Source organism: Mytilus galloprovincialis, chromosome 1, assembly GCF_965363235.1.
Source record: "Mytilus galloprovincialis chromosome 1, xbMytGall1.hap1.1, whole genome shotgun sequence".
Lineage (NCBI taxonomy): Eukaryota > Metazoa > Mollusca > Bivalvia > Mytilida > Mytilidae > Mytilus > Mytilus galloprovincialis.
The window spans coordinates 39085437-39112013 of record NC_134838.1 but is presented as its reverse complement, the minus strand read 5'-3'; the positions used below and the strand labels follow the sequence as shown (position 1 = coordinate 39112013).

Sequence of the window (26577 nt, the reverse complement as noted above, 5' to 3'; positions counted from 1 at the left end):
TCAATTTTGGCATATCGTCAGCGTCCGAAATTTTCCAAGAAGTAATACGCAACGTTATAAGTGGTATACCTGGAGTTAAAAACATTTCAGACGACATAATCATATATGGCAGATCACAAGCAGAACATGATAAAGCGTTAGATGCCACATTCAAGAGATTACTTGAAAACGGACTAACTTTAAATCTTGAAAAGTGTGAGTTCAATAAAGATCAAGTAGTGTTCTTTGGAGTCACATTTTCGAAAGAAGGCATTTCGCCAGATCCAAAGAAGGTTAGCGCAATCAAAGACATGTCTCCACCGAAAAATGTACCAGAACTACGTAGCTTTCTAGGTATGACTACATACTCATCTAGATTCATACAGAATTATGCAACATTATGTGAGCCGTTAAGAAGACTAACACGCCAAGATACAAACTGGAACTGGGACTCTGAACAAGAAGCAGCTTTCGAAAAGTTGAAATGTGAACTATCTAGTGACACTGTCATAACATATTATAATCCAAAACATGAGATTGATATTTTAGTAGATGCCAGTCCTGTTGGGCTTGGGGCAATAATGTCACAAGAAGGAAAAACTGTAGCTTATGCAAGCAGGAGTCTTACTGACACGGAAACAAGGTACAGCCAAACTGAACGAGAAGCTCTGGCTATTGTTTGGGCATGTGAACACTTTGATATGTATATAAGAGGTGCACCAAACGTGAACATTATAACCGATCACAAGCCACTAGAGCGTATTTGGCAGAAACCAAAGCCACCACTGAGAATTGAACGTTGGGGTTTGAGATTACAACCTTACAAACTTAAGATAACATATCAACCCGGAAGTGAAAATCCGGCAGATTTTATGTCAAGACATCCATCAGACAACCCTGTCAAATCCCGGGAACAATCTATAGCAGAACAGTATGTGAGATTTGTTATGTCTGAAGCAGTCCCTCGTGCAATGACACTTGATGAAGTTAAAATGGCTTCTTCAAAGGATAAAACTATTCAAAAGGCAATAGAATTCGTAAGAACTGGACAATGGTTTAAAATCAAAAACATAACAGATCTGGAAATTGACATTGAGGAATTACAAGCATTAAGGAGCATCAGTGGTGAACTCGTAACCTATGGTGACACTATTTTACTCAGAGACAATCGTATTGTACTCCCATCTGAACTCCGTGTGCAAGCTGTTAACATTGCGCATGAAGGTCATCAGGGTATCACCAAAACTAAAGCATTCTTACGTTCCAAGATATGGTTCCCGGGACTTAACGACAGAGTTGATAATGCAATTAAAGACTGTTCAGCATGTCAATCTGTAACACACACCAAAAGAATTGAACCGTTAAGAATGTCTGAATTGCCAGAAAAGCCATGGACAAATTTGAGTGCTGATTTTTGTGGTCCATTACCTAGCGGAGACCTCTTATTCGTTATTACAGATGAATATTCACGTTATCCAGTAGTTGAAGTAATAAAATCAGACTCTGCTTCAACTGTTATTCCTGTTTTGGACAAAGTTATATCTACTTTTGGAATTCCTAAAGTAATCAAAACAGATAATGGTCCTCCGTTTAACTCTCATGCATTCAGACAATATGCTGAGAATACTGGATTTGAACACCGCCGTGTAACACCATTATGGCCGCGTGCCAATGCTCAGGCCGAAGCATTCAACAAACCTATGATGAAGACAATTAAAGCAGCTCATGTAGAGAGAAAAAGCTGGAAACAAGAACTATTTAAATTTCTCCGACAATTTAGAGCAACGCCACACACAAGCACAGGTTACCCGCCGTTTCAGTTATTATTCAACCGGGAACCAGTTACTAAACTTCCACAAGTGAACAAACCAAACAGTACCAACAAACAAATGGATGAAAATGCAAGACAGAATGATGAAAGTGAAAAATGCAAAATGAAAAAACAATTTGATGAGAGAAATCATGCAAAGCCGAGTAATATTGAAATAGGAAATTATGTGTTAAGAAAGACCGATCGTAAAGAAAACAAACTTACACCAGCTTACGAACCGAATCCCTATAGTGTAATGAACAAGAAAGGAAATATGATCACCGCTACAAATGGAGAGAAAGTAATTACTCGTAACTCGTCGAAATTCAAAAAAGTGAATCGTCAACCTATCCAAAACGATAATGAAATTGAAGAACAATTTGAAAATATAATACCGTCAAATATTCAAGATCAAACACCACCCTCTTCAGGAACAGAACAACAGTCAAATACTCCGCAACAAAGTGAAAGACCAGTGCGACAAAAACATGTTCCTAAATATTTAGAAGACTATGTGCGTTAATTCTAATCAAACCATTGAAATTTATTGCGTGTGCATGGGGCATAATAATCCCCTATAATTATATCAGTGAAGTCAGTGAATGGGGCATAATAATCCCCTAGATTAGTGAAAGAGTAAAAAGGCTCAAAGTTTCATAAAATATGTTTTGTTGATTATATTTAGTACCATTTAGAATAGTATAGTAGTGGACTAGACATTAGTTTGTTAGCAATCAATCTGTGGATTCTAGTCAAGAAACTCTAGTCAGAACATTTGAACTTTATACGATAGAAAATTTGAAATCCATTTTTATGACAATCATAGACTTCATTTCATTCTTTTGATAGATAATTTCAACGACAACGAAAATGTTTAATGTTTAATATTTCAATTACTTTAAATGAAAATTATTTCTTTATCTAAGTTGAGGAGGGATGTAATATCCTAACTTTAATATTGATCCGGAATATATGTCCGTCATTTCATTCCGTATGTTACTATGTACAATGTTTAACACAGTTATCTACCTTGATTAAAAGTATCAGAAATCCAGCATGGTTTGCGTCTTTATAAACAAAGACATCTACAATACAATACATAAAATACCCTTGTAACAATACGCCATCGCCTTACAGATCATTTCAATTACAATGACATCATTCTATTTTTAGAACAGATATTAGATTCCAGCAAATCATGTAATATAGCACTGTCACATATGTTTTGTTTCAAGCTATAATAATTCCTATATACAGTGATTGATTTAAACCAAACTTACTGTTTATAAAAGCCGTTGTCAATTAATTCTTGCATTAATGACTGGTCCTCTAAAAGTTTACCAGCTGATGTCATCTGAAATAAAGTGTAACTACATGTTAAATATCAAGTGTGTCATCTCATCTTATAATGTGCTCTTTAATGGAAACTAAATCTTCATTTGTTTTTTTTTTGTTTACTCACGTATTGCATAAATATCAGGCGAAAGCCTGTCACAGATCTCAATAAGATAGAAGATTAACTTGTACAAGGATAAAACTGGCAGAGAACTGTTAATTTTCTTGTACCCTTTAGCCAGTAATAGAAAAGATATCCCTTTATACAGGATCTAATTTATGAATCATCAAAATTGACTCAAGAAGTTACTAACATGTTAAAGTAGGGTAGGAGATGAGAGTTATGCACATATTTGTAATGTAAACAAAGCTTGATGATGTTTAAAAGTAAACATCAAAAGTACCTTCAAATTTTCAAATTCATTAATTGTTATTTGTTACATATCCAGGGCAAATACTTAAAATGAAAAATCATCATCATATGAAGAGCTCAAGGGTGTTGAATGATTCATTCACAGCACTTTTAAATTAAAATGACAACAATATTGTATTAATTATCAAATCTTCTATGATTTTGCATTTTTTAAATACAATTGATTTCTAACAATACAATGTAACACTTACATTTTCATCGTCCATGTTTGAATATATGATATAGCCGTTACTGTCTAAAATATAACAGGTTATTTGAGCCTGAAAATAGAATTGAACTTAAGTCTTCATTTTCCTACAATATACTTGTACTAAAGCATTTAATGTAAAGCTAATTTAAATTAGGAAGATTTGGAGCTTGAATAGAAACCCTCCCAAGACTGTATCTTATCTTCTAGATGGCTTTTGTTCTCACTTACAAATCTTTTTTGAAATTTTTTTTTTTTCCCAAATATTTCATAAAGTGAAAAAAAGACAATTTAGATGTTATTCATATACATGATATATATCAAAGCAATCAAATCCCTTGAAAGTATTAACTTGAAAGGTTATAGTATTTCTTAACAACAGGCTTTTGCTGTAAATTTACTGTTGATTCATATGTATTCATGGATTTAATGGCTGTGGGTAAACCATGAATCTAAATGTACAATGAAGTACAAATTGCTATAGTATGCACAGTACACCTAGAAACAGTAGTTAGTTATTTAACTTCTCTAACTGATACTTACTTTGTCCTTACAAGATAAAGAGCTGTCAGGATTTGTCTGGGGTACAGATATGTTTTCTATGACTTCCTCCATACGTTGTGTAAATGATAAATATTTCATTTGTAATCCTACTACCAACATTGTAAATTTCTGTTTATATATTGGTGCTGTTATTGTTATAACCAAATTTTTTGGATGAGCTGAAAATGAAAAAAAAAAGGTATTTTATTTGTTCAGATGGTGTCTTGTGAATTTTGAAAATCTTGAACTATATTAAGTATTTATATAACTTTTAATATATATATCTGGATGGTTGCAAAAGACCATGACATCAGTAAGGTATATATGCATTTTAAACTAGCAATTAAGCACAACTGGTAAAATTATACAACTTCAAAAAAACAGATATTAAGCTGATTCCATGCTGTTTCTTCAGACAAAGGTCTTTCCAAATAATTTTCCAAAGAATTCCACTTTTATGGTGCTAAGGTTGGTCTTGGTAGTTGGTTGATATTTTTTTACTCCTTGTTGAAGGCCTCACATTGTTATTATTCAATTACTAGTATCATCTAAGCAAATTATTTTTTCCCATGTGAAGTGAACACCAGATTATTTACTGTATCTCTCTCTCTGTCAGCCAAGATGGTGTACAGGTATAACAAGTGAAAATGCGAGCTACTGCTCACTGATGATACCCCTGTCGCAAGTGGATAATTTTAATGTGTAATAATATGCAAGTGTTCGGTAAACAGGAAGTTGTCACGTGATGAATCTTAAAACACATCACACTTATATAAACCCTGAAACCAAATTTCTGAGAAAAATATGACGAAAATTTTTAACTTGGTTATCATGTGTAAATTCATACAAGTGTTCTGGAAACAAAAAGTTGTCGAGTGATGAATCTGAAAACGCATCACACGGTATAGCAGACTTATATAAACCCTAAAACCAAATTTCAGAAATCCTCCTATTGTAGTTCCTGAGAAAAATGTGACGAAAAAATATTCATTAGACAGACGGACTGACGGTACGACTGATGGACTGACGTAACGACTGATGGACTGACGTATGGACTGACGGACAGAGGTAAAACAGTATACCCCCCTTTTTGAAAGCAAGGGTATAATTAGCTATACTGCGAGCTATTCATCACCAACTTTACTCCCGCCCAGTGTTGTTGATCCCTTTTTGCAATAAATGTATTTATCAAAGTTGTACAAAATCGAACATGTAAAAGGTTGTTTGTTTATAGTTAACACGTGGTTTGCTAATTATAGTAAAGTCGGTTCGATTGGGATATTGAGTTCATGCACGAGTGAACTCAGGTGGTTTAAAGTCATTCGAACCATTGCAGTCAAAGTGTACAGTAGCATTTTGCAAAATAAATAATATTATTAATCATATTATTTATTTTCAGATTTGTGGACCACAAGTATGGGGAACCAGTACAGGCTGCTTAAAAGCTATATATTTATATGAACTTTCAACAATATTATACTCATATTTATAATAAAATGTGCGCTTGTCTTTGCAAGGGGCATCTCCCATGTAAGAGTTTGTGGTTATTTGATAAATATTTTATGTTCGTTTGAGTTTACCAATTAGAATTTAAATACTTGAATTCATCAAATTTTATAGTAGCTTGAAGTTTTTGAAGACATTTTTTTTTTTGGATATTTGCTCTGGTTTTTTCATCCTAGTTAAGTAGTGAAAATATCTATTGGTGCAGTGGTCATTTCCTAGACAGATATTTATCCTCTTTCAAAAGCTTGATGTCATACATCAAACCAGGTGCTCCACAGGGCTCAGCTTTATACAACCGCAGAGGTCAACCCTGAACAGTTGGGACAAGTATGGACACAACATTCAATCTTGATACAGCTCTGAATTTGGATTGTGATCAAATTTTTGACATAATATAGGTTTTTGACACAAAATAAATGTGGTCCAAGATCTAACAAATCTATTGCCCAATACTGAGCAATTGAAGATTTCTTCTTGAAACTTTTCAAAAAATCCAAATTTAAAAAATTTGAAAAAAAATTGTGAATCTCTTTAAAAAGTTGTACACAAAAAAAATCCCTCCCCCCCCCCAAAAAAAAAAAAAAAACTCAATGAAACCCCCTTTGGAGCAATAACCCAAAAACTCAATCCCAGTATTTCCTTTGAAGTATGGAACCTTGTAGCACAATTTCAGAGATATCCATACACTTTAACACAAGTTATTGTCTGGAAACTAGCAACATGCTTCTTTTTGACCCTTTTTTTGCCTCTTATTCCTACATGTTCTGAAAAAATAACCTTAAACTCAATCCTGGCCTCCTCTTTGTTATATGGAACATTGTGGTACAATTTCAGAGAGATCCATACAATTACACACAAGTTATTGTCTGGAAACTAGAAAAATGCTTGTTTTTTGCCCCTTTTTAGCCCTTAATTCCTACACTATTTGCCACATAACCCCTAAAATGAATCCCAACCTTCTACTTGTGGTTTTAAACATTGTGGTACAATTTCAGAGCAATTGAAATACTTATACACAAGTTTTTATCCTGAAACTAGAAAAATACTGTTTTTGGGCCCCTTTTGGGCCCCTAGTTCCTAAACGGTTAGGACCATCATCCCCAAAATTAATCCCAACCTTCCTTTTGTGGTATTGAATCTTCTGAAAAAATTTCATAAAGATCTATTCACTTAAACTAAAGTTATTGTCCGGAAACCAGTGTGTCTTCGGACGACGCAGACGACGACATCATACCATTATACGACGCAAATTTTTTTTTTGCGGTCGTATAAAAACTATGACTTTCTTTGACAAAAATTTGACAACAAGCTATTACTACAGATGCATTAGGTAAACCATTATTATATTTGATTCAAGGGTATAAAAATATATGACTTTGTACTAAGAAAACATAGATGATTACTTACTATACAATTCTGCATGATAAGGTACAGAATATGTATAATTATATCCGTATTCCAATCCTTCTACTGTTTGTCTATAATATCTATTCTTTACAGTGTCCCTGTTCTCTTTTATAAAATTCCTGTTAAATACAAAGACTACAGTAAAATGAGTCATCCAAGCGCATTTTTTTTTTTTATTATTCATTTCAGTATGTCTCTTTCTTGAATTTCTGTGGATACCAATAAAATTGGGAATGGAAATGGTGAATGTGTCAAAGCAACAACAACCCGACCATAGAGCAGACAACAGCCGAAATAAGGAACCAATGGATATCTTGAACAGTGCAAATTAGCCCATCATCCAAGCATGTATGTGAAGGATGAGGGGCATTCTATGAGGAATCCAGGAGGCTTCGAGGGTTAAATTCCCTCTCAAGATATGTTGTGCAGATGACTAGTTTGGTATAGATTTAACTTGGTAGAAGTTTGATATTAAGTTTTTGGATAACCCTCCTGTAATAGGACCAATAAATTGAGTTTCTGAACTTTTGATTTTACCATGGATTTGCCTTGTTGCTTTAAAACGAGGATTCTGAGACGGTTACACAGGTATTTATAGTACACAGGTGACTAATTTTGCCTATGTGATAGAATCACTCAACTGTAAAAAAGGTCGTATACAGCCTGATCATCTAAATTTTTGCAAAATGTCCTGTCTCATTGAATAAATGCTATTGTTCTCTGTGGATTTTTTATATGGGAACTTTGAACATCATGTTGATGACAAAACAATAAAATCAAAACAGATAATACCGACAGTAGCAAACAGTGACAACTACTGATTAACATGCTCCTGACTCAGGACAGACAAATACATCTTGTGACCAAGATCAAAAGAAGGACAAGTAGTTGGTGACAAAATTTCATAGAAGAGATAATTAACCCTTGCATTAAAATTGTTTTTCTCTTTCCTCCGAAAGGGGGTTAAAATATTTTTAAAATTTTGAATACTTACGGCTCTGTTAAGTTTGCTGAGGCTGTTAAATATTTTGTCAATCCAGCAGACGTCCACAGAAACACTTGTTCTACTCCAAAACTGGAAAAAATATGAGATATCATGGGAAAAATATGAGATATCATGGAAAAAATATGAGATATCATTACTAACTTTCAGGGAAAACAAATATTCACCTTGCCTGTCCAGTCTACAACTTCTTTAAGCTTTTGTCCATATCCTCTCAAGAGATTTAGTCCTCAAGAGTAAAGTATAGAGAATGAAATGGTCTTGAACATGAAGTCATCATTTAGATGAGAACTTTAGCCTAACAGTCAAAAAGTATAATAAAATAATGACAAATATGGATTAAATAAACTCATACTTTTGGATGCAAGTTGGAGCTTTCATTAATAAATAAACATCTAGTAAATCCACTCATTTTACTGTTTGTATTTTTTTCATAGAAAAAAAGCCAGTAAAACTTGTGAAATCTAAAAAAAAACTTGAAACACAATCTTTATTTCTTTTCTGATACCAAAAACTGTGATATTTACATAGTGTAATTCTATAGAAACATACCTTTTATACACTTCTTTTGGCTTCACTCTAGTATCATAACTACAAAACAAGATTGGAATTTTTTATCTATTACATGAATTTACTTTTTCATTAGGACAATAATCATATATTGCTTTTAAATTAAAAATTAACTCATATTACTTGAAGAAAAGAAACAAATTGGAAAATAATTACTAATTTTTAAGTTACATAAATTGAAAAAAGAAGTTTTGGAAAAACTTGGTACATTAATATTTTAATTTCTTGAGAAAATACCTTGCAGAAGAAACTTGTTCCCTTGCTCTTTTGGTCCATTCATCCAATATATCACTGGTTATACTCCAATCCCATTGTAAATAACTATCACTGTATTCAGAACCTGCAAGTAAGGTATACTGGTAGGGAGTTGGTGAGCTCAGAAGCACAATACAGAGTTTTACTGAGTTTTTTTAAGGATATTGTAACCTTTTTAAAAGGACATGATTTTTAACAGCAGGTCAAACATTTTTAGCTTCCTTTCAGTAAATGTGTGCATTCATTGATACTGTAATATATGCTTTATTTTTTGTTGTTTCTTGTAATCATAATTGTTAATACATCATACAATTACTGCAGATTTATATCCTGTTTCGATATTGTGATGTCAATTATTTTATATACTGGACATACACTGATTAAAAATCAGAGAGGGAGGATTGAGATTTCAAACTACTTTACATCATAAATTTGTTCGGATTTAAAAAAAAATCAAAACAATCCAAACTTATGTGCATATTCAAAGTCAAGGAACCTCATTAGTGTTTTTTTTCCTTATCTTAATGGTTTTCATAACTTGAAGAATTTGGTGAAGATAGCAGATATTAAATCCTTTCTTTTTGTTCAGCTACTATATCGATTCAGGAGGATTTAGAGCTGAACTTGTTGTAACACTTAACATTCCTCTTTAGATATTTTTGTATCATTGTTTCATTGAGTTAACCTTATCATTTTGTATTCATACTTACACCCTTTAGCCTCTCCTTTAGACTTTTTACCACCACCAGACTTTTTATTACTTCCATTGTCAGAAAATTTGTTTACCAAGAAATCTTGTAATTCATTGAAGTCCGTCCATTCATGTTTACAATAACGCCTGCAAAACAAAGTGTGTAAAATTAAACTTTTTATATGTTGATCATTTTATTCTTGCAAATATCACATGCTTTGTATTTTTTTCTTTCAGTCAACGTAAATTTGGTTTATCATGGGAAGAAGAAACAGTTATGTCAAACTCAAATCCTATACCCCACTTTTAACTTTGAGTTAGCTTTTAATATAGTAAAAACTATTTCCATTGTGAACAATGTGTTCTTTTAATGCATTTTCAGGGAAAAGGGGTGATAATGCCAAACCTTCAGCATGTACCCATCTTTATATTTACAGGGTTAATTGACTCTGATATACTTTACCAAGAAAGACAACTATGAAACATAGATGGCACAGTACCCATCAAACCTGTAAAATGTTTTGAATCACCCTACATCAATCCAAATGCATTTCCCAATAACCTGTTTATAAATTTATTGTGTTTTATTAGCACATTTTTAAAAGTCTTACCATGTTGCTAGTTCTGTATGACCATCTTTTTCTGAAAATACAAAAAAGGATTTTTTACAAATAAAATAATAATTTTTACTTGTTGCCTATTTATTGTGTGAGGCACAGCTACTAAAAAAAAATTATTTTAAACTCTTGTTCACCATTGGATCCAGTATTCTGAGACTGTATGTCACCTCTGATGTCTTTTGAATTTTAAGATAACGTTCTCATTCTTTTTTTTACTTCACATCTACTTTATCTATACATAAAATATAAAAAAAAACAACCCTGCATAAATTGAGCAACACATTTCAGATGATAGAAACTATTATATAGTAGTTCAAATTTAATTCTATCACAGTCTTGCCAGCTTTTAGTTGATGAAAGACTGGTATTAAATTTCTACTTACAATATGAATATCATCCCTGCTTTGTACTTGGCTGATATAATGAGCCAGATTATTTTATGAGCTACAGATGATTAGAGGACATGTCACTTTACCTGAATATATTACAATGTACTCAGATTAGTCTTGGCTCTTACTCTAAAATATTTTGCATGCTTAGAAGAAAGCAGCAATTACTACAACTAAGTTTTTGATTCAACCTGGCAGGGATGACCTTTACCATATACCAACTGTTCATTTTGATTGATGAATACAGCAGATACCAAGTATATAAGTCTTCTATTTAATTCAAAATATTTTGTAAATTTTAGACATAAACACTAATAATAAGCATTTCAGTCAAACCTGATTAAACCGGACCCTGAATAAACCGGTTTCCTGTCCATTCCGGCCGAAAATGAAAGTCCCAATTTTTCCGCTTCAAAGTCTTTGTTAAAATACCCTTTGTAAACCGGACCCTGTGTATTCCGAATTCCGGTCTAATTATGAAGTTCCAATACTCTTAATTACATTAATTATTACCTGTCAAAACCGGTTTGTCTAATTAATTTCAATGATCGATATGCAATCAAAACATATTTGTTTATACAATATGGCTTTTCAGGTAATCAATTAGTCAGGTGTTAAACTGTGAACTTACAATCGTACAGTAGTGCTGTATTATTTATTTAAACATTATAAACGTGTCAATTAAACGAAAAGACACAACGAATATATCTCGGAGTGAAATTACGTTGTAACTTAGATAAACAAATTTAAATCGCGGAGTAAGAAATTTACATCGTGATTTCGAAGTCCCGGATTCCCTGTTGTGAACCCCTAAACAAATGACCTTGATAATGAAAAACACCCGGATGACAACAATCAATAGGTATTGTACGCTGTACGACAACGTTTCGATAGTGATGAAATTACGTTTGATAATATTCTGGCTTTTTAATCGGCCATTCCAACATTTCAAATTAATGATCATGGAAGTAAATCGAAACTCTCGTCTGACAATCCAAAAAACGTGAGCATTATGATGCAAATGCAAACAATGAAAAACGAAGTGAAGTATTTTAATTTATCAGATATATAATTTACAATCAGAGAGAACTTTTACATGCAAAATATGGGACGTCACAAGTCATTAACTTCCGGTCAAAACGGAAACCTGAATAAACCGGCTCACCGTCCAAACCAGCCCTTTTTCATAGTCCCGTAGCCGGCCGGGTTGTACAGGTTTTACTGTACAAGTAAATCATCTAGTTCCATCATGCACATAGCTTCATGATATCAAATATTATCAATATTACTTACTTCTGCTTTTGTTCATATCTGTTCTGTATGATATACTAGGTACTCTCTTTTGTGCTAAAGCAATACCTAGGCTGAAAATAGAAAAAAAAAACCAGCAAAATTAACATATCTTTAAGTACTAAAATGGTATACTTTTGTGACAAAGTATTTTGCTTATACATGTATCATTTATAGAACTTTTTTTATTTTAATTTTTCACTCCTTTGAAACATACCTCGACCAAGAATCCTTTGACTTATGGTTCATTAGTGTTTCAGTGATATTTACATATTTCGATAATACTTTAGATGCCATCAATTTCATCAATCAGTACCATTTCCCATATTTTATTGTCATTATTGATGTCATTTTATTATTGATTTTTCTGATTCCATCCTACCCATTTTTCCTCCAGACTAATAAAAAATGTATTATCAAAAAAATTCAGTAATCAATGAAAGGTAGGTTGAAATATATAAATCTGCACACATGGTTTCCATTATAATAAACAGGGGTGTACTAAGTTTAAATTTAGTGTGACCATAACTTTTAGGAAAACTTCTTTAAACCTGATATGGGACAGATGCACAGAACTCATAATAATATATATTATCCCCGGCCTAGTATATATCTAGGATTTTGATTGGTTAACGGACGTCGTTACAAAACCCATAGCCCTGGGTGTTGCTAACCCATATCCCCTGACGTTGCTAACCATTATCCTGGGGGAACTTCACGCAAGTTTTCCTTAGTTTCATGATTACTCCTTGTGAAAGACTGTATTCTGTAGATTATCCATGATGATTGTAATAAAATGTTTAATTCATTAACGATTTAGTCCTATTATGCCGATCATTTTACACTCATTTCATTAAATGCATCACTTGACTGTCATATTTTTCAAGGAATGGGACTACTGACCTAGCTATGCAAATCACCCACGTTGACGTCACACCATCTATGACGTAACTCTCACAGCATTGAGCGCCAAATTTGACTTAATCCAGTTTCTCTGTCTCCGTATTAAAAACGTGAAGAAAAGAGAACCAATTACACTAAGCTACGCCTCATGGTGTACTGGGGTACTTCAGGGTGTTAAAATATCCATATCTACGGATATGAACGTAGATAACTTATAATGTCCCCATTCTTTCGTTAGTGGGCATAACAAGAATACTTTCAACAGTATAGCATGGGTTTAATGATACACTTACCTAAATTCTGTCTCAGCAATTTTAGAATAATAAAAGGTGTAGTTTCTCACTGCAATTCTCTTCTACAAAATATATAAAAAAAAAAAACTTCAAATAACACATGTATAAGAATTCTGCAGATGTTTAAATATTTTGATTTTACTTGTTTCTGCACTATACAAATTCTGTATGATATGCAGTGAAAGTGTGAATTTACTATTGTTAACATCAATAAATTGAATATATAAGTATTTTGCACTGTTAATACTGATAAAGACAATATAGCTAAATCTTGGTCTCATGACAGCCAGATTTCAAAATACAGAGCTAAATTATTTGAAATTGGAATAAAATTGAAATTTGTGGTCTTGGATGATAACATTTCACAACTGTGATGCTTCAATAAATAACTGAATTACGAGTTACTTGAAACAATACAACACACTTAATAATATCTTTATTCTATAAATACCTTTCCAAATTCTGGACAGTTGCTATCTTCATCGTAAGGCACTTTTAATGTTAGTGTAATTGGCTCTCTTTTTTTACCTAATAATAACTTTGTTCTCATCTTAAAATAAATAAATGATAATTACAAATAAAAATCTAAATTAACATGAGCTTTCAGTGAAATCCTTCTGATATACAACTTTTAAAACAAGTGCTCTTTTTTTTTTATTATCTTCCATTACAATTTTGGACACTTGAATATTGTTCTACTGTCATACTAAAAAAATATGTAGACACTATCAAATTACCAATTATTTATATGTTTGTTCAAAATTTTCTTCAACCATGGTTAACTCCATAAAAATAACTACTGTGGTACAAATTGAATTAAGAGTCAAAAATGCTGTTAATTAAGCTGAAATGTCAGTTTTTATAAATGAAATGTCTCATTTAAAAATGTTCAAAAAGAAAGAAAAAAAAGTAAAATAAAAACTCAAAATAATAATCTTTCTTTCACAATAAAAGTTATAAAAGTAATGATTTATGTTATGTAATGGCAGACAAATTATGAAACACATGTATTTGTGTTAAAGGTTTGGAATGAGATATTTTATATAGCAACCTCAACACTGTACATCATATATCACCTGCTGTAAGAGTTCATCATCCTGAGAATATTCTACATCAGTGATATCAACATTCTGAAAATTGGGATGCAATTCTTGAATTTTAGCTGGATTTGGATTAAATCCATCTTCTGGATCTTGCTGAAAAAAAAGAAAATTACATTTAATTTTCAGAGAGTATTTGTTCAAGAGCGTAATGGAGTTCCCTACAGAGCACAATAGGGATGGTAACATCAGTTATGGTTTCCAGTATGCTGTACAGGCCTCAAACATTAGTTCTGCTGAAGATGTGAATGAAGCAATTTCTGTGTCTGATCCTAAATTTGTAATCACTAATTCAACTCAGTTCTTAATATTGGACTCAATCTTTTTATACATTCCTTTTTTACAAAATTATCCTATGGAGTCTTCAGAATAAAATCCAGCATCAAAATATTGCTTTGCGTCCAATCACCAAATACTAAATTTTTGGTTCATAAAGAACAGACCGTAGCATCTTGACTTGAGTGGGCTGATGGTGTATCTTTATGTCAACATCATCAGAGTACAGCGCACAAGATGCAAGAAAATACAATCAATGGGAGATAAGTCATGCAATTATTTTGTAGATACATGTATCAGTCCAGGGAAATTGTCCGACAAGCATAAGCTCAATAATACCTTTTTTTTTACAATTCAAATTTTGAGTATGATAAACAGGTTACTAAATAATGTTGGATTTCCAATTTTCAAAAACACTAATGACCATGGAAAAGGTTAATCCTTTTAAATGGACTTACCTTTAAAAAGGTTGGCTGGAAGTTTGGATGGAATAGAACATAACCCTGATGAGTTACTACAAAGGCATAAGCATTTGGACCTAACTGAAATAAAACATCAAATCAATATGAATACAGGAATACATATGTAGTAAAGTTTTTTTCTGTCTCAAATCATCAATTGATTGGTATTTACTTGTTGAGAAATGTTGCTACTGATGCTAACAATGAAATAAAAAAGAAAATTTTTTCTCAGTGTTTTTTTTCTATTAAAAATTTAAACTTTTTAGAAGAGTCCCAAACCTACCCTATTATATGGTATTAAATCCTGAATTTGTTGAACTGTTACATCTGTTCCTGCTACTCCTAATAGTTTACTCTCATTCTGAAATATAACATTATGAATAAAGGGAAATGTGGTGTACACATCAATGAGACAAAAACCAAACAAACAAAATATAAACCAAAAAGAAATGTAAAACCAAAAAGAAATGTAAAACCAATATAATTTTTGAAACAACTGATCCAAATGTTTGGACTAAAATCTTACTAAATGACAAAAAAAGCAGAAAACTCAAGTTCTGCAAAGTCACATAGTTTTCTTTCCAGAGTAAATTAAATTTCCCAATCAGTAGCCTATTGGCTATTTTTATATCTTTATTTTCAACAAAAAACTCAGTCAACATGAGGTTGTTATTTTTTGGTAAAATATAACACACAATTTGAAGGTAAACATTACTACATGTATTAAAAAACAATAACATCATATAACAGGTTAAAAAAGAAAAACTATATAACTATTTTTACAATTAGTGTACCTGTATTTACAAGGGCTTATAAAAATTCAAAGCATCAAAAATCTTAAACAAACTTAACTTCCTGCTATCACTAAATGGTACTTCTTTTATGTACAGTTAAAATAATTCAGTTGAACCACTTACATAATAGCCTTTCAAGTCATAAACTGGTGCTGCAAATGATACAATATACTGTAATCCCTACAATATACAAATAATTTCATTATGTCCAATGCTGGCATATACAAATTTCATCATGATTCAAAATAATGTAATTCTTATAAACATAACTACTTTTACTTTTCATTGGATGGCACTTTTAAGGCATTTCCTTTCAAAATGCATATACAAGTTATTTTGTAGTATTGCCTATTGTATAAGACTGTATGTTGATCTCTAGATTTTTTTGGGTGTAAACGCGTTACTGCCTCATTTAAATATAAATGTATATTATACCCTGTCTTTGTTATCTGAGACCTCTGTGATATAGTCTGCATACAGTGAAGTCCATATATGATTCTTTGTTCTACTGAAAGCTAAAGGACGGCTCATCACTTTTATATATTCCTGCAAAAAAAAAAAAAGGATTTCACATTGTATATTTCCATATAATTCTATTTTCAAGGTGTTAACCTCCTTTTAAAAATGATTGATCAGCTCTGATTTTTAAGTCCTCCAAGATATTGCTGACATAAACTGTTGATAAAAATTTCATTAAAATCTGGCAAGAGATATATGTGCAAGGCCTGGATGGAAAACATACAGGCATTCCAAGGGGGTTAAGGAGTCCTCTATAAATGGTTGATAGTCACTGATATTCCAATTTGTCAAAGATAATACTGTTACAAACCTTTAGTATAAATTTTATAAAAGAATTGTTTTTTTTTGAGAGCAGTTACAATATTGGACAGAGAGAGACACACTTTTGTGCCCCAGTGCAAAAATAGTATGATTTTATAAAATAAAATTTCTGATATTTATTCCTAAGATGTCTAAACATTTTGTAAACATGACATTAAAGGGAAATAATTTTAGTTGTGTTTATTACATGCAATATAATAAAATATTATTATTTCCCTTTAATATTAGTGCTTTTAAGCAATTACTGTAGACAGTTCAAGCTATTAATTTTTTTCAGTAAACAAAAAAATATTTTATTGCTTATTAAAGCAATGTAATAACTGATTACTTATGAATGTCCTTTCAATAGAAGTTTCCATATCCAAATCATACTGTTTTGACCAGTGCTTCAGATATTGACCTTCTGATAAAATTTTCCCACTTATTAAGTAAGCAGACAGTCAATCAAAGGAATTGGATGGAAAGAATATTTTTTATTACACTGCACCACTTGGCTTCATACTAGCAACCTTTTAGCAAATTGGTTTTTGGTATTTCAAATAAGCACAGTAACATCTATAAACTCTTTGTTCATTTAAATGTACAGACAGATAAAGCACCAACAAAATGTTTTTCAAGACTTGTTCATGAATGCTGCTGCTATGAATTAACCAAATCTACTTATCTATACAGATTTTAAGTTTCCAGTGGAAGTTTTGTAAGGTGGAACAAATATACGTTGACATACTAAAGTTAAGTCCACAACTTAATGTAAACTAAAATAACCAAAATATTTAACCTGATACAGGATGGACAATATGACAGACCCAAGAATCCCCATTATGCACGCTACTTATGTACATGGGACATATAAATATAATTTTAAATCAGATTTATTCCTTGCAGATTTAAACTGTTTAAGACATCATTATTTGCAAAATATAAAAAAAAAAAAACACTCACAGTTGAGTAAAGAAAATAATATTACCTGAACATTTTCTTGAACATCTGCTAGGGTAGATATGTGTGTATAATATCCTATAAAATAGAAATAGCTAGTGTCTGAGTATGGTTAAGCCTAAATTAAAGACATCAATGATAATATGGCATGTCTCAATGCTATTATAAATTATAAATGGTGATTGTACATGATACATCATTCTCTAATAAACAAGTCACAAAGCAAACAAGCAGCAGTTCATCGGCTCTTATTTAGGTCATATTCTAACGCAAGCTCTAGATTATGAATAAAACGAGATGTGTGGTGTTCATCAGAAGAACAGCAGGCCAATACAAATAACCAAAGGATACCCATAAGGCAAAATATGGTAGACATCAACAGATAGGCATCCTTATATCATGCCAAGCTCTTAATTCCACCAAGTACAAAAAGTTGACCACAACTGTATTCAAGGTAATTGTGCAATGTTGCAAAATATAGTATATAGGAAAGTATGAAGAATAGTTGACATCAATATAAGAAGAATGTGTGTTCATAAGACACAGTTCCTAATACTTAAGCATAAAGTCTAATTAGATTGGATCAATCAACATGTATACAAGTTTTAAGTTGATGAGACCATTGTAAACTACCTAAACTGGAAAGGGATAGACTAATGGACAGATCCACAGACCAAAAGAAATTAACTATAAATATCTGTAATATTTCTATAATAATAATCAATTCTTTTTATCTAAACAAAAAATGTAAATAAAGTGAAGTAAAATGACTACCTCTATTAGCATCTGCCATCCATTTTGCATTGCGACTCTCTGATACTTCTCTTCCAATGAGAAATGTAAACACTCGGACCTAAAAAAAAAAGTTAGATGCAACAACAATGCCAATGTTATATAAGACCCCGTTCACATTAGGACGTTTTTATTGATTTAAACTAGACCGGTTCACTTTAGATCGATTTAAGGGCCAATATGAACGCTTTGAATCGATCTTCATTCGGTCTAAACTAAAACACCAAAAGAGGTAGTTTAGTTTGAATCGATCTAAAGTAAACCGATCTTACTTTAAATGTGAAGGCAGAGATCAGTTTAAACTAGTATGATTGAATCGAAAATAACGTATGCACATGTACAGCGCCAAAACTATCTCAGAGGTTCGTTGTTTAACCCATATTTCTCTGTTTACAGACATTTAAAACAAACTGAAAACATTTTGTCTTCGCCATCGCATAGATTTGCGAAATCTGTGTCTTCTTTTCTTATGATGATTTTTTTTCTTTTCAGGAACCGCAATACTTCGTCATGTTGTAGGCCTAACTTCGTTACTACAGATTTTTTTTTCAAAATTAAACAAAACGGCAATAACACCTGTACCAAAATGTTAACTTCTGATTCAGGAGAAACAATAACTTTATCCATTTTTTTTCAAGTGTGTGTGTCGGAGTATCAATAAATGAATTTAATAAATCAGTTCTATTTATACACAATGTTTGGTAAAAAGGTTAGATTGATTGCGTTTTTAATTGTAGTGTGAACGCAGTGGATCGGTTTAGACTGATAGAGATCGTTATGATCAAAGATAATGTGAACGCTAACTGGTTTATTTAGATCGATTAAAAAAAAATGCTAGTGTGAACAGGGTTTTACATGCAAGTCAAACTCATTCAAACTTTACTACAATTAAAATATTGCCATGGTGTGTTCTTGTGAGATTTATACTAACAATGACATAAGGCTATTTACAATGCAGCTACAAAACTATTTCTTAAATATACTGTAATTTTTATTAAAGAAGATATGAGACAGCAACATACAATAAAAAAAAAATGAACCATAAAGGGACAATGAATAATCTTGGTTACTTTAACTCATTCTGAACGTAACAATAGGAAAACTTATAATCCATACTATACCTGAAAATTATGGCCTCATAGTATATACCTTTTTTAGGAATTCCATGCATATGTGAGAGTAAGAGAAGCCTATCCCAAAACATTCACATACGACAAATTCTTTTAAATTTTTTTGCAATTATACTGCAGTTGACTGAAACAAATATTACCGATTTATTACTTGGCCAATTGTATTCCTGGAAAACTTTTTCATAACTTTCAGGTGCTCCATCAGTGATTAACATTAAAGCTTTGTTACAAAGTTTAGGACTTTCTGTCTGTTTTGTTTGCTTTGACTGCTCAGAATTATTGGATAAATTTGACTCCACCTGGAAAAAATAAAACAATGTTAGAATCATTCACTAACAATAAAAGTTAAGGTATTGAAGTGTACCAGTTGAGGAAATTGGTAGATTTGTAAGAAAACCTAGTTTTGTCAATCACATATGTTTAACCAGTGGTCTTTTATAACTTAAAAACATCTACCTATGGACAAGCAGGTTAATGATATAAATTTTTGTATTAATTTTTTACTGAAAATTGAATTGAGAAAGGAAAGTATTGAACACAGTTATGTTAGCCTCAAATCAGAAGCAAGAAACTCAAACAAGTAAAGTTCCTTTTGTCAATGGACATTTAAGAAATTTTTTACTTGCTTTAAAGTTTTCAATTTCAAATTCAAATTGAACACTGCAAAAGAACTACTATTTTTCCTGAATGTATTTGAATTTGGTTCCTAAAGTACAAGTAGAAGAGCATTTTCATATTGTAAAACAAGTTATTTTTAAGGAATACTCTCTTACCCTGTAAAATTTTATTTCCAATTTTTTTACTTTGTAGATTTCAGTTATAATAGGATCCAATATAAAAGTAAAGAAATGTGGTACATCGGATATCTCTTACTTGACCAGGTACCAGGATGTCCTACCACATAAGGTTGCCAGTTGAAAAATTTAAACTCAGGGTGAAAAAAGGTAATACAAAAAATAAAATTGAGAAAGGGAATGGGGAATGTGTCAAAGCGACAACAACCCGACCATAGAAAAAACAACAAAAAAAGTCTATCTAGCTCATTACTGTTATACCTCTTCAAACAGTTCAAATGCTTCAATTAAAGCTTTAGTAAAGTTAGCTTTCTGACTAGGTTTGATCTCTTTGACTTTCTCCAACATTCTTCTTTTGTTTTGCTCACTGGCATGAATTAGTGTTCCGTTAGAACAGCCTTTGTCTACATAAGATGGCTCTTTTGCAAACTGAAATTATAAACAACATTAACATCATTAAAAGGATAAATGAGAAATGATATGATACAGTTATGTGAACCTTTGAATTCAATATTTTAAGGTGGTACCTAACACTACAGGGAGATAACTCTGTAAAATCAGCTAAACGTTTTAATTACGTTGTGTTTTTAAGGGAATATTAAGCTTCTCAATGATCAAAATTTGTGCTTGTCAAACTGCTATATAACCAGTGTAATTTTTCTGATAAATTGATCGGTTCAAATTTTTTAAAAATTTTATATTTTTGTTAAAGGGTCAAAGTAAACACTTTGTCAAAATTTTATGAAAAATAAACGAGCCAAATTTGTTTTAGTCAAGGTGTTGGGTACCACCTTAAGAAAATTAAGAAGATACAAAGGGATTTAACAAACTGTATGTCAAAGAAAAGAGGATTGATTGTTTAATATTTGGTGTTGTAACGGCCCTTTCAGCATAAATAGATTATGTCTAAAGTTTTGTATCACTATGTCAATCATTCTGCAACTATTGCAGGTTAAAAGAATATTCTTTTATAAAAGAATTTATACCTACGGTGTAACCTGCCTCATCCGACACAATGGGGGACCAGAAAAAAATGTCGGATTAAGCAGGGTGTCGGAATACTTAAGTTTTTTCTGCAAGGATAGGCATATTTTGGGACCATGAAAATGTGTCGGTTAAAGCAGGATGTTAGAATACTCGGGTGTCGGATTAGACAGGTTACACTGTATATTTTTTTTAGGGGCATGTAATCAGGTTCTGCAAAGAACATAAAACACAAAATCAGGCCTTTTTTTACTTTGATAATGGGTTGATCTATTGTAATTTTTGAAATTGTATTGTTATACTTACTTATAATTGAAAATGAATATGTTTTAGTCTTAAGGTAGCACAATACAAAGATTTTATACCTCCAATTCCCCAGTTTTAAAATGCTGTAACTCTCTTTATAATGCTTGAATATTTATAAAAGTGGTATATATGGATAGCTAACAGATTACTCTTTCAAATTAATGCACTGTTAGTATTATACATAATTATGTAATCAATTCTAATGTTAACTGTGTCTTAAAAAAAATTTACAAAAAATTTCTACTTTCAATTGAAATTAGCTTCTTTGTGGATACTCCGAGAAGGTTGATTTTATTATATGTTGTTCCTAGAGCCATTATCTACAAAAAGGTGTCTCTGATTTTGTATAGAATGTATAGATCAAATTTTACATCTAATCAAACATTATCTTCTTTTATGTGGTAAGGATGTTTACACTTATAACCGATTTATGAGAGAATGGAATATGATAGCGATTATTTGATTTCATTATAATTTCCTGTAAAATTATAGAGATGATATAGCTAAATTCATTTAAGTGAACTGACCAAGATGTTGCCATCAATTGCATAATAATTGATTACATAATGATTGCATAACACAAATATTGCATTCATTTAAAAGATTAATCTTTTATCTATTTACTTATACCTCTTTTTTTTTTATTTATATGCAGTCTTAGAAAGTAACAGCATTTTAAAGGTTGGAGATAAGAAGTAAAAAAAAAAATTGTATTGTGCTGCCTTAAATCAAGTATATGTCAATAGTACATAGATGCCCCACTCGCACTATCATTTCCTATGTTCTGTGGTCTGTGAACTTGGGGTTAAAACATTAATTTGGCATTAAAAGTGGAAAGATCATTTCATAGGAAACGTGTGTACTAAGTTTCAAGTTGATTGGACTTCATCAAAAACTACCTTCTTTTTTATATTGATAAAAAAACTATAAACCTGAATCAGGACAGAGGGAAGAACGAAAGAACAAATAGATGAACAGCCTCAAACCTGAAAGATAATGACCCTAGGTTGGGCATAAATATCCCTTTTATATAAAAATAAGAAGTTATGGTATGATAACATGACTAACTAACAGTAGAGAGTGCTTACTTCTATAATTTGAAAATGATCTTCATCACTTAGGGTCTGTAGTATTTTATCAACTGTAAAATGGGTAATCTTCATACGCAGGCCTTTCATACTACCACTGGAATCTATTAATACTATAATATTCTTTGGAGTAGTTGCTGCTTTTATGTACCTAAAATGACAAAACAATCTAAATATTTTATAAATAAGTCACAGTTCACATGTCCTACTGCCTTAAATCTACTGTAATCAGGACAACTACTGTGGATTCAGTTTTATTCATTGGATACCAATTTTCGTGGGTTTAGTAGGTACATGTGAGCCACGAATTCAAATGTCAACGAATAAAATTTTACTATAGACTCTGTATACAGAGATTGACAAAACCACGAAATCAAATATCCACGAAAATACAAATTTTCAGCAATCCACGAAAATTGATGAATCCACAAAAATAGATGAATCCACAGTTATCCTTTGTTACACCAAATGTGCCTGTTGTGTATTAATGTACTGTGTTCAAACAAAAGGAGTTGAATTGAATAATACAAAATATTTACCTGAAGAAAGGTAATATTAACTGCGCTAAATGTCACATGCTTTTACATGTTTAATTTTGGTAAAATGTTTGATTTATAATTGGTTACTATAAAATACATTTTCTATGCTCTTAAAATAGGAATAACACAATTACTGTCTTTTTTTCTATAAATATGTTGTCTAATTGACTTTTGGAAAAAAATGATACTCATTTTAGCATCAGTGAATATCTGTTTTCAAAAGTCAAACAAAGGACATTTTTTTTTTTATCAAAAGACAGTAATTGTATATGATTAGTAAGGTGTCAAGTTTGTCTAAAATGGAGTCAGGTGGCTAATAATAATATCATAAAAACCTGATCAACTAATGAACTCAGAAAGATGAAAAGATTATTCAAAGGTCAAGGCAATTACAGACTGATAAGAAGCCTTTGTGGTCAAGTGGTATACATATTTGATTTACAATGATCATCAGCATGTCGACTTTAGAGACTGTGAGGACAAATCCAGCTTGTGGAGAGGTGTTTGATTGTGAGGACAAATCCAGCTAGTGGAGAGGTGTGTTTGATTGTGAGAACAAATCCAGCTTGTAGAGAGGTGTGTTTGATTGTAAAGGACAAATCCAGCTAGTGGAGAGGTGTGTTTGATTGTGAGGACAAATACAGCTTGTGGAGAGGTGTGTTTAACTATAATATTACTTAACTAGAGGCTCTAGCCTCTAGAACCTGTGTGGCTAGAGCCTGTGCCCCTCACCTTGGTCTATGTGGATATTAAACAAAGGACACAGATGGATTCATGACAAAATTGTGTTTTGGTGTTGGTGATGTGTTTGTAGATCTTACTTTATTGAACAATTTTGCTGCTTACAATTATCTCTATCTTTAATGAAATTGGCCCAGAAGTGACAGCAGGAAATATTTTTAAAAAATTTACAAAATTTATGAAAATTGTTAAAAATTGACTATAAAGGACAATAACTCCTTTTAGGGGTCAACTTTGGTCAAGTTGACTTATTTGTAGCTCTTACTTTGCTTTACATGATTGCTATTTACAGTTTATCTCTATCTATAATAATATTCAAGGTAATAACCAAAAGCTGCAAAATTTTCTTAAAGTTATCAATTCAGGGGCAGCAGCCCAACAAGTTGCCTGATTGGTCTTAAAATTTCAGGGCAAATAGATCTTAACCTAATAAACAATTTTATTTCCTACAGATTTTCTCTAAATGCTTTGGTTTCAGAGATAGGAGCCAAAAAACTGCATTTTACCGTATGTACTATTTTTAGCCATGTCGGCCACCTTGGTTCACAGGCGAGATCATCGGACACATTTTTTAAACTAGATATCCTAATGATGATTGTGGACAAGTTTGGTTTAATTTGTCTTAGTAGCTTCAGAGGAGAAGATTTTTGTAAAAGATTACAAAAATTGTTAAAAATTGACTATAAAGGGCAATTACTTCTTAAGGGGACAATTGACCATTTTGGTCATGTCAACTTATTTGTAGATCTTACTTTGCTGAACATTATGGCTGATAACAGTTTATCTCTATCTATAATAATATTCAAGATAATAACCAAAAACGGCAAAATTTCCTTAAAATTACCAATTTAGGGGCAGCAACCCAACAACAGGTTTTCCGATTCATCTGAAAATGTCAGGGCAGATATATCTTGACCTGATAAACAATTTAACCACCATGTCAGACTTGATCTAATTGCTTTAGTTTCAGAGATATAAGCCAAAATCTACATTTTACCCCTTATGTTCTATTTTTAGCCATGTCAGCCATCTTGGTTGGTTGACTGGGTCACCGGACACATTTTTCAAACTAGATACCCCAATGATGATTGTAGCCAAATTTGGTTTAATTTGGCCCAGAGGAGAAGATTTTTGTAAAAGTTAACAATGACGAACGACGACGACGGATGCAAAGTGATGAGAAAAGCTCACATGGCCCGAAGGGCCAGTTGGGCTAAAAAGGATTACGTTTATATGTTAACCCTAGAAGTCATTTTCTGCATATTGTTTTAAGTTGCTGATTAAGTGACATGTACCTAACATTTCTATCTATTCACATTAATTCAACGTAATAGGTTAATTGCTTACCAACTTCTCATTCTACAATCAAATGTATCAATTCTCCCATCTGTATTATTCTTTGGCCATTTTATTCCTGTAATAAACAGAACATCAATGTAAAGAGATACCTATTATTCTTAAAGGGGCACTAACAATGAAATATACAAAAAATCTAATATATTATTTTATTTGCTCAATCATTAATGAAATGCACATAGTGAAATAATAATTGGCTTTTAGCAGCCAGTATGATTCAATTTTGTCAAAACAAGCTAAAAAACACTGATTATGAATTATTTATTTGCAAGTGAATAATTCAACCTCATTGAATCAGTATTCATGTGAACTTTAATTTAACCCCTTAGCTTGAGATGGATAACATGTGAATTGTATGTGTAAAGTTATTTAAAGGAAAAGAATGTCAACATTGAAAGTGAAATAAAGGTAAATCATTTGATTGACTGATTAGATGCACAAAAACTCATTCTTATACAGGAAAAACAATGATAAAAATTTCTTTTTCATCTATAATATGAAATTAAATGGACCTAGAAAATTCAAACAGCACAATTTTGCTTAATATATTCATAACTATATACATGTTTACATTGCTTATATGGTCATCAGATGTCTTTAGAGGTCAACTCGATAGTTAATTAGATGTCATCTGGACTAAAATACACACGAAACGAAACTATGTATTTTCATGCCAGTGCTCTGTTAATTGTTTATTTTAGCCTTTTAACAATTTGGATAAATGTTTTACATTGTTATAAATGAAATATGAGAATTTGATTAAAATCTGTGAACATGAATTTGACACCTACTGCCCCTCTAACTATTTTCCTGACTATTAAATGTATTCTTATTTTTAATTATTTTTCCTAAAAAATGTGCATTGAGAATCCAAACTCTAATATTAGATTATCACATAGGTTCAAGTTCATGACACAGTTAAAAAAAGAAACAATACTACGGACAAACCTGGATAAATTCTGAAGAAACCATCTGAACTACAAAAGTACTGCCATTTTGATGATTGATCAGTATTGTGATTTTTCTGGAATTGTCCATCTAATGTATGTGTCCAGTTTACTCCGTTCTGAATCTCTGGAGCTTAAACAACAAATGTGATCCAAAATCTATGCATACAGTAATGGGTACATGTATTATCATAAAGTTAATTCACAGAAGACTTTGTTGTCTATGAATTTTGACTTGAATACAGTAGTTTAATCAGTAGGTCAGTTTAGTATATA

General features: G+C 31.7%; 1 protein-coding gene across 3 annotated transcripts in view; it reads right to left on the bottom strand.

Moving 5' to 3' along the window:
• Nucleotides 1-26577, bottom strand: part of LOC143073833 (voltage-dependent calcium channel subunit alpha-2/delta-3-like) — a 127015-nt gene that overhangs the window by 14027 nt on the left and 86411 nt on the right. For all 3 annotated transcript variants that reach the window (XM_076249568.1, XM_076249569.1, XM_076249567.1), the window contains 24 exons: nucleotides 26303-26434; nucleotides 25346-25412; nucleotides 22719-22869; nucleotides 20602-20769; nucleotides 19687-19845; nucleotides 18399-18477; nucleotides 17653-17702; nucleotides 16281-16391; nucleotides 15969-16025; nucleotides 15335-15412; nucleotides 15049-15132; nucleotides 14291-14410; nucleotides 13666-13764; nucleotides 13215-13276; nucleotides 12022-12092; nucleotides 10331-10361; nucleotides 9739-9866; nucleotides 9011-9113; nucleotides 8756-8794; nucleotides 8195-8275; nucleotides 7201-7319; nucleotides 4288-4466; nucleotides 3749-3817; nucleotides 3070-3143 (listed from right to left, as the gene is read on the bottom strand). In XM_076249568.1, the coding sequence (XP_076105683.1) occupies nucleotides 3070-3143; nucleotides 3749-3817; nucleotides 4288-4466; nucleotides 7201-7319; nucleotides 8195-8275; nucleotides 8756-8794; nucleotides 9011-9113; nucleotides 9739-9866; nucleotides 10331-10361; nucleotides 12022-12092; nucleotides 13215-13276; nucleotides 13666-13764; nucleotides 14291-14410; nucleotides 15049-15132; nucleotides 15335-15412; nucleotides 15969-16025; nucleotides 16281-16391; nucleotides 17653-17702; nucleotides 18399-18477; nucleotides 19687-19845; nucleotides 20602-20769; nucleotides 22719-22869; nucleotides 25346-25412; nucleotides 26303-26434 (2311 nt within the window). The remainder of the gene's footprint in view (nucleotides 1-3069; nucleotides 3144-3748; nucleotides 3818-4287; nucleotides 4467-7200; nucleotides 7320-8194; nucleotides 8276-8755; nucleotides 8795-9010; nucleotides 9114-9738; nucleotides 9867-10330; nucleotides 10362-12021; nucleotides 12093-13214; nucleotides 13277-13665; nucleotides 13765-14290; nucleotides 14411-15048; nucleotides 15133-15334; nucleotides 15413-15968; nucleotides 16026-16280; nucleotides 16392-17652; nucleotides 17703-18398; nucleotides 18478-19686; nucleotides 19846-20601; nucleotides 20770-22718; nucleotides 22870-25345; nucleotides 25413-26302; nucleotides 26435-26577) is intronic.